The 9,426-nt window shown below is 45.5% G+C and overlaps 2 protein-coding genes across 2 annotated transcripts; both read left to right on the top strand.

Moving 5' to 3' along the window:
* The first annotated feature begins 2,473 nt into the window (after positions 1-2,473).
* Positions 2,474-4,357, top strand: LOC124296606. The gene has a single exon (XM_046746645.1). The coding sequence runs from the start codon at positions 2,474-2,476 to the stop codon at positions 4,355-4,357; it is 1,884 nt and encodes a 627-aa protein (XP_046602601.1).
* Positions 4,358-4,447: 90 nt separating this feature from the next.
* Positions 4,448-7,678, top strand: LOC124296605. The gene has a single exon (XM_046746644.1). The coding sequence runs from the start codon at positions 4,448-4,450 to the stop codon at positions 7,676-7,678; it is 3,231 nt and encodes a 1,076-aa protein (XP_046602600.1).
* The last annotated feature ends 1,748 nt before the right edge of the window (positions 7,679-9,426 follow it).

Raw genomic sequence — 9,426 nt, 5'->3', positions numbered from 1 at the left:
TCGTTTCAAGCTCGGGTGGCCTATAGGTTAGGTTCATGCGACGCTGCCACGACCGAATTTTCATGTCGTGCGTTAGTATTGTCCCCCGCGTTCCCTATCCGTGACAGGGCTCTACAGCTGTAGTGGGTACAGACGCGGCGATAAATATCGTTCTTGATGCCAAAAACATGAACGATTTCGACTATTTTTTTCGCTTTTCGGATCAAAAATTTATTTTTTACTATTCTTATCGTGAATATTTCACAATTCTAACGGCGTCTCAATTCAATTTTCAACAACAAAATATTGCATTCACTATTTCTTATAAAAGACGACGTCACAAACTTTTTGCTCGGATTTCGCATACAACGTCCTTAAGGGAGTGTGTTGATATGTTGGTAGCAATGTAGCATCAACTCAATTGTACTATGGTGTTTTTCTTCTCTCATGAGTTGGCACTACTGCAGTGCACCTTTTAATTAAAAAGAAATTAAAAAAAAAAACCTTTTTCATATAGTCGTCATCGCGAAGAAAGCTGAAAAAGCGAAACTTATTGTTTATTTTTTTAACCAGAATATAAACATTATCCTCTGCCAAAGGCAATGTGCGTACCAGAAAATCAAAATCATGAAAGACGCGAGGATAGTTAGACCTTGCACTGTTGCACATTTATTTAATTTCAAGAAGTGAGAATTGACTATATTATTACGATTCCGAAAGGTGGAGTTGAAAATGTTGAAGAGGTTGTTCAAAAACAGTTGCGTGGTTTGTAGCCATCTACAATAAAAAAGGTAGTAAGATAACCCGAGAATTTCTTTACGCGTATTTATAATTAAACATGCAGATTGTTAGGTGTATGTATAATTAAACATGCACTTTGTCACGAATCACAATCATCCTTATCACATGAAAATATATTTATTTTAATATTGTTTAGAGAGAAGACAAAAGGATATGGATCATCGACGTAGGATCCGCGGTCTAGTGATTGAGGACGAGTGTAAATGAATCGAAATGATGTTGAGATGGAGAGAGATGATGATTAATAGTAACCGAGAATTTTATTGATTCTGATGCGGCGATACAGACCGTATCGCAAGAGAACGTTACAGAGAGTGATGAGTTTACAGAGCGAGAGAACACATAGATTACACACATACATGATTTCGAGACAGCAGACAATACATGAGATACAGCTGATAGGTTCTGAGTCGCGACACGGGCAAGCGGCGAGATTTGACGCAGAGACGGCAAGTAAACATTGCACGCGAGTGTGCGTACATGTGCGAGGACGATTTTGAGTGTCGCGAGACACTCATTTAAGGGCGTTGCCTAGCTAGAAAGCGCGGGCTACTCCGCTTCCCGCGTTAACCGTGGCGAGAGAGAGGGTAAAGAAACAAGTGAGACGGAGCAGCCGAGCTGTCGCCGGAGTGGGGCGGGTGACGCGGCTATCCTCTTCCACCCCTCACGGGCATTCGGTTTCAAATACTTTTAAACAGCCCAGTGTATCGCGCTCGGCACGACGCAGCGCCTGATGAATAATAGAAAAAAAAAGTAGACTCCTTTCAGATTCCACTTGAAAAATTTACTAGTAATACAGAATTTAATAAGGAACCCGAAACTATTTGTTCAGTCACACCCAAACTGCCCGGGCGAAGCGAAGTTCGGCTTACCCGCAGCAAGAAGGCAGCACTAAGCAGAGCACAGATCACCCGACAATCGATAGCCAATCAATGAATTTCTAGTTCAAATTCACTGACACTTGCGCATTTCGCTATTCTCTGACGTCACTCGCTATGAATTTTCTGATTGGCTCTTAGCTATGGGACATGCTTAGTCTTCCTCACGGGGAAGAAGACGCGTTTTCTAACGGTTTTCCGCCATTATTCTACTTTCGGCTACCTCAAGATCACCTCGTGTTCTTCTCGCCGCTAATTTTTCTAATTGCTTGGCTTCTGATAACCATAAATACTGTGTGTGAATTCGCTTTAAAACAATTATTTAACTAATTGTGATTTTGGGTGCATTCGCTGCCACGTGTTACTCTTGGCATTGTATATATTCGGGTAATTCGCTAACTGTATATAGTGTGTACAATAAATCTCGTTATAATTTTTTGTTTTTTTGCCAAATTCAGTGCGCGCAGTTTTTTTTTTATTTTTCTTATTGTGACGAACTGTATCAGACCAGATCCCGAATCCCTCTACTGTTACTCGCTAAAACATTTGGTCCTTCGAGCCGGATCGGTGCTGGTTTGGTCACAATAGAATTGTGCTTGGCTTATTCTCTGGGTTATTTCTCACGTTAACAATTCGTGTTCAGCATTTGGTGTATTCGCTGTGCAGTGCCAATCTGGTGAAAAGCTAAGTGTCAAAGGCATCGCTGGATACATCGGGTGTCGCCTTTGGCGGTCAGTGTACACCGGTACACAGAACTTTTCCGTATCATTTGACCGAAAACTTAGTTCCGGGTCACCAGCACTGTTATTCGCATCATGTCTCTCAACAACAAGGCTGCGCTGCAGCAGGACCGGGTTGATTCTCTGGCCAACATTGATCAGAGACTCACGCCTGAGGCACTTCAGGTGATGTCTCTCGAGCAAGCCATGGCCCAGTTGGCTTTAGTCAATAGAACCGTCGACCGTATTGAGGCCTTGCACGAACGCATTTACGAGGAGCACGAAGAAGTGCTCGAACATGAGTACCACACCGCTCAGGTCTATCAACGTGGTGCAACGCTGTACGGGAGCCTGCAGACCCGCTTGGAGGCCAAGGTGAACTCCCTGAAGGCAGAGGCGACACCTAGGCATGCAGATGGTACACAATTTTTCGCGACTGGGCCATCCTCTACTAAATTGCCACACATAAAACTACCGACATTCGACGGGGATTATACAAAATGGCGTGGGTTTAGGGACTTATTCACCACCCTCATAATTGATGCCGAACAACTCACTGGGGCACAGCGCATGTCCTACCTCAAGACACAACTCAAGGACGATGCACTGGCACTCATCGCAAACGTGCCGCTCACAGACGAGGCATTCCCTGCTGCTTGGGATCTCCTCGTCGCGCGCTATGATAACCCTCGTCGGCTTTTAAACACCTACTTGGAGGAACTCCTTACCACAGAGCCAGTGCCTAATCACTCGGCACCTCAGCTAAACGCACTTGTATTACAGACACAGAAAATTATCGATGCGATGGGAACCTTGCGAGTCTCCATTGCGGACTGGGACCCTATCCTGGTTTTCGTTACCCTCAGACGTCTGGTACCAGAACTTAGGGAGGAGTGGGAGAGTACCCTGGGCATCTCGAATGAGCTGCCGGCGTACCAGAAATTACAAGACTTCCTCATCGGAAAGGTACGCGCTTGGGAGATCAGCGCCATCGGAGTCACCTCAAGACCAACCTCACCCAAGGAGGACAAGGCTTCAACCTCCAAGCTGCTAAAAACCTCTGGCAAGCCCCCTACCACACGGTCACCCTCACATTCCAGCAAGACTCGCCGTACTATGGTTCAAGATCACCGATTGTGCTGGAATTGTTTGGGACGCCACCGCTCACAGGACTGCCGCACCACTACAAGATGTCGCCACTGTGGCAACAAGCACCACACGGCCATCCACGAAGAATCTCGGGCTAATCCTCAACCGACTGCTGCTTCGAGCAGCTCAGGGCTCAATTCTCTGGAAACAATAGCCTTACTTGCTACAGCAACTTGCAGGGTATATTCGACAACGGGAGCTCCTCTGACAGCCAGAATTCTGATAGATCAAAGTTCTGAGCTGTCATTCATGACGAATTCGCTACACAAGAAACTGGGACTTCCTCTGAAATCCGCAAACTTGGGCCTACGGGCCATCGGCAACACATCTGCTGGCCGCACATTGGGCTCATGCACTGTTGAGCTGCATTCGCTATATGGGAAGAATTCGCTAAAGATACAGGCCCACATTCTCTCTGTGTTGGCGGTAGACTTGCCGTCATACACCCTTATCGACAAGAAATGGTCGCATCTACTGGGACTGCAATTGGCTGACCCGCAATTTCTGCAGTCCAGACCAATTGACATCATTTTGGGAGCAGCACCTGCAGCTTTCATCATGAATGAGAAGATTCGCAAAGGGCCTGTTGATTCGCCAATTGCTCAGTCAACTCTCTTGGGCTGGATTGTCTACGGCTCAGTCAATCCAACTGCGACGAAATATACTGCCAATTCTCTGCACGTGTCAGCCGACGAACAACTAACGGATCTGATCTCCAGATTCTGGGACCAGGAAGAACCGCATGATGAGCACATTCACTATAGTGAGCAGGAGGACGAATGTGAAGCTCACTTTAGATCCACACATTATCGTCACCCAAATGGGCGTTAAGTGGTGCACTTGCCACTCAAGGACAAAGTAGAAGCACTTGGGAATTCACTGAGATCCGCACAATTTTCACTGCGTCGGGTTTTGAAACGGATGAGCACGGACACTACTTACAGTGACCTCTACCACAACTTCATGTCTGAGTACGAGAACATGGGTCACATGAAACACATTTCTATGGCAGATCTACCGGAACAACATTGCTTCCTACCTCATCACGGTGTCCTCAAGGAACAGAGCACTACTACAAAGCTCAGAGTAGTGTTCAATGGATCATGCAACACCTCATCAGGAGTTTCGCTGAATGGGATCTTACACGTTGGGCCAAAATTACAAGTAGACATCTGCGATGTACTACTCCGCATTCGTCGGTTTCCAATACTTTTTGGATCCGACATCACAAAGATGTTTCGGCAAATTGACATAGATCCGAAGGACTGGCCGTTACAGTCCATCCTCTGGAAGACCAAGGACAATTCTCAGCAAGCGTACACCCTCACTACGGTCACATACGGCACAACTTGTGCTCCTTATCTTGCTGTAAGGACTCTACTGCAACTAGTAGAGGACGAAGGATCCAAATACCCGCTGGCAGTAGCTCCAATGACTGAAACCCGTTACGTAGATGACATCTACGGGGGAGCTGACACAGAGACGGAAGCGATTGCAATCGCTAAACAAACCAGGGAACTCTGTGCAGCTGGATGCTTCCCATTAACAAAATGGTCAAGCAACAGCGCTCGGTTACTCGCTACAATGTCACCAAAAGAGCAACCAGTGAACTCGCTACGGGAAATCGGAGATACTACGGTGAAGGTCCTCGGAGTTGGCTGGAATCCTCACCACGATGTATTCCAGTTCAACTATCACTTGCCTGAAGATCCTCCAGCAACAAAACGGGCACTCTTGTCTGAAATTGCTCGTCTGTATGATCCTCTGGGATTCCTCGCTCCGATCATCATCAAAGCCAAGGTGATCATGCAAGAACTCTGGCTTGAAAAACTGGGCTGGGATGATCAATTGGCTCCGACACAACTCCACAAGTGGACGTTATTTCGAGCGGACCTCACCAACCTTGCTAACCTCCGGGTTAACAGATGGATTAATCTCAAGGAGAATGTGTCTGCAGAGCTCCACGGGTTCTCAGACGCATCCCAACTCGCTATGGCTGCGGTGGTCTACCTGAAGGTGACGGATCTTCAGGGGAATTCGTCAGTTGCACTTTTATGCTCCAAAACTCAAGTAGCCCCTCTGAAACCACTCACAATTCCACGGTTGGAGTTGAACGCTGCCGTACTTCTCACCAGACTTACTCTCTACGTGCGAAAAACACTTAACTTGGAGCAAATACCAATCTATTTGTGGACTGACTCTGCAGTAACCCTCGCTTGGATACAAAGTCAACCCTCTCGCTGGAAAACTTACGTACGCAACAGGGTTGCGAAAATACAGGACACTCTTCCTGGAAGCCGCTGGACCTTTATCGCTGGGAAAAGTAATCCAGCTGACTGTGCTTCGCGAGGACTGTCAGTTGGCAAACTGCTGAAACACCCGCTTTGGTGGTCGGGTCCAAAATGGCTCAGCTTGTCCCAAGAAAACTGGCCAACTATTGAACCACCTGCTACGACCGCAACTCATCAGGAAGAGAGACCAGGTCTAACCTTCATGACATTCGCTAAAACAGATTCACATCCTCTGCAAATTCTCTTAGAACGCTTTTCTCGCTGGGTTTCGCTGGTTCGAACGCTTGGAATCTGTCTACGTGCCATCAGCCGAATGAAAAAGGTGCCACAGTCCTCACTAGCCACCCCGCTATCCGCTGGAGACCTGGAACCCGCAAAATGGCTACTGGTCAAATATACACAAGGCCAGTACTTCTCATCGGAACTCAAGCTGCTTTCTGACGGGGGATTCCTACCAAAAAATCACCCACTCGCCAAGCTGACCCCCTTTGTTGACTATCACGGAATTTTGAGAGTCGGTGGCCGCTTGAAAAATTCGCTATTGGACAGTCAGCAGAAAAATCCAGCGATTTTGCCTAGATACTCACTGCTGACGTCACTCCTCATCGATCACGCGCACAAACGGAACTTTCACGGGGGAACGCAATTGACTCTGGCTGCGCTACGCCAATCCTACTGGATTATTGGTGGCCGCGTACCAGTCAGATCTCACATCTTACGCTGCGTAGTCTGTGCTAGACACCGAGGTGTTCGAGCACAGCAATTTATGGGACAACTGCCCCCCTCTAGAGTGACTCCCGCCCGAGCGTTTCTACATACAGGATTAGACTACGCTGGGCCAGTCACTCTGAAAACCTTCCAGGGTCGTGGAGCGAAAACTTACAAGGGGTGGATTGCAGTTTTCGTGTGCTTCACGACTTCCGCTATACATCTGGAACTCGTCACGGACTACTCTACAGGCGCATTCATCGCAGCGTATCGGAGGTTCGCAAGTCGCCGGGGCGTCTGCCACACCATATATTCGGACTGTGGTACAAACTTTGTGGGTGCAGATGCAACTCTAAGGGCTGAATTCGCATCAGGATCAAGATCACTGGGAGAACTTTCACATTTACTGGCTACAGATGGCACAACCTGGAAGTTCAATCCGCCTGGAGCTCCGCACTTTGGAGGTAAATGGGAAGCTGCCGTCAAGTCTATCAAATTCCATCTCACAAGAACTATCGGAGAGCATCTGATGACTTACGAGCAGCTCACTACGGTTTTGACACAGATCGAAGCCGTGGTAAATTCTCGGCCTCTCGCCCCACTCTCGGAAGATCCTGCCGACCTGGAACCACTAACTCCAGGTCATTTCCTCATTGGAGAACCACTCACCGCTGTACCGGAACCCTCGCTACCTTCAACAACGGAATCGACGCTAACTGGGTACAAGTTGCTACAGCAACTGTTGCAACAGTTTTGGAGACGTTGGAGCAACGAGGTGCTTCAACGTCATCAGGGCATCTCCAAATGGCATCGGGCGTCCAACGACATCAAAGTTGGCTCTCTGGTGCTCCTCACAGACGAGCGGTTCCCACCTACCAAATGGCCACTCGCTAGGGTAATCGCTATCCACCCAGGGAAGGATGGACATACCCGCGTAGTAACACTGAAGACAGCTACCACGGAACTGATCCGACCAATTGCAAAACTGTGTGTTCTGCCCATTGAAGATCTTGACGTCTCAGCCGTCAACCCGGGGGAGAATGTTCAGTCAACACCCAAACTGCCCGGGCGAAGCGAAGTTCGGCTTACCCGCAGCAAGAAGGCAGCACTAAGCAGAGCACAGATCACCCGACAATCGATAGCCAATCAATGAATTTCTAGTTCAAATTCACTGACACTTGCGCATTTCGCTATTCTCTGACGTCACTCGCTATGAATTTTCTGATTGGCTCTTAGCTATGGGACATGCTTAGTCTTCCTCACGGGGAAGAAGACGCGTTTTCTAACGGTTTTCCGCCATTATTCTACTTTCGGCTACCTCAAGATCACCTCGTGTTCTTCTCGCCGCTAATTTTTCTAATTGCTTGGCTTCTGATAACCATAAATACTGTGTGTGAATTCGCTTTAAAACAATTATTTAACTAATTGTGATTTTGGGTGCATTCGCTGCCACGTGTTACTCTTGGCATTGTATATATTCGGGTAATTCGCTAACTGTATATAGTGTGTACAATAAATCTCGTTATAATTTTTTGTTTTTTTGCCAAATTCAGTGCGCGCAGTTTTTTTTTTATTTTTCTTATTGTGACGAACTGTATCAGACCAGATCCCGAATCCCTCTACTGTTACTCGCTAAAACACTATTTTTTTTATAATTCGAAAACTTGTCATTAATGAGGTAAAAATCGTCAAATATTTGAATTGTTTATAAAAATTGGGATTTTCAATAATGTTCAACATTGCATTTTTTTTATGAAAGCTTATTCGTTCACCTTCCGAATGCACTGTAAATGATGTCTTTACGTCGAATAGAACCGGATATATCCGAGCTCCTTTTGGATCAAAATTGAATGATTGTCTTGTAACTTTCGAAAACAAACATAATTCGGACGAACACCAAAATGCGTGTCGATTCTTTTTACCTTTATTTCATGTGAAAAAAAGTATGAATAGATTGAAAAAATACGAGGTCATTTTTTGATTGACGTGACGTAGAATTCCTTATACGTATGTTGATATAGATATACATTCTTCATATTTCAACGAAAATTATATTCACCGGCGTCCGTATTTCTACGCAATGCGATCACGTGACTGGTAATAGTCTAATAGCCGGTATTCATAGTCAGGTTCGATTTGCAGGACTGTCTTGAGGCAGCTCAAAGCATAGCTTGATCGGCTGAGAGCTGTTCCTAATACAGTCTCGAAAATAATACGTAACTATTTACGAATACCGGCCAGACGTCGTCACAGGTCATTTTAAATTGAAAATGCAACGAATAGCTGTGAGCAAATTCATGATGTAGCAACGAAAATATCATCAATCTCCCAGGTCTCACCACGTGGAGGTCGCTATCAAACAGAGACCCGCCTAACCCGTCCCTACCTCCCAACCATGATCGGGTTTGCACCAAACAAATACAAAATGATGAAAAATAATATAAAATGGTAAAAGTAAAATTGAACTCGTTTAAACTTAATAAACATAATCACGAAATCTGTATGAGAAGGATCTCATAGAAATTAAATTGAAACAGTATAAGTGAAACATGACAGTAATCTTGATAAAGAAAATTGATATAACAAAGCATCGAGCATTGTATACATTATATGGCTAAATAAATTCTATAGAAAGCGCAAACTATGGAAAGTAGTACGGAAAGTAGAAAGTATTCCTGGAATGAATAATCAGATATATAATTATAACGATATGACTAGCAAATTTTTAGCACAGTAATACATATAACTAACTAAACATAAATCACAGAAATATTGCACGTAAGCTATATACAAAGCTATTATATTTATGTACATATGTACTGTAACGTGGCATTTTTGATGCCCGTTACAAGGGGCTCCTTGAACCCTGGGCGGAACCAAAAATTTAGGAATTTCCGAAAT

This window comes from Neodiprion lecontei, chromosome 1 (genome assembly GCF_021901455.1).
Source record: "Neodiprion lecontei isolate iyNeoLeco1 chromosome 1, iyNeoLeco1.1, whole genome shotgun sequence".
NCBI classification, from domain to species: Eukaryota; Metazoa; Arthropoda; class Insecta; order Hymenoptera; family Diprionidae; genus Neodiprion; species Neodiprion lecontei.
This window is presented reverse-complemented; position numbering and strand designations above follow the sequence as displayed.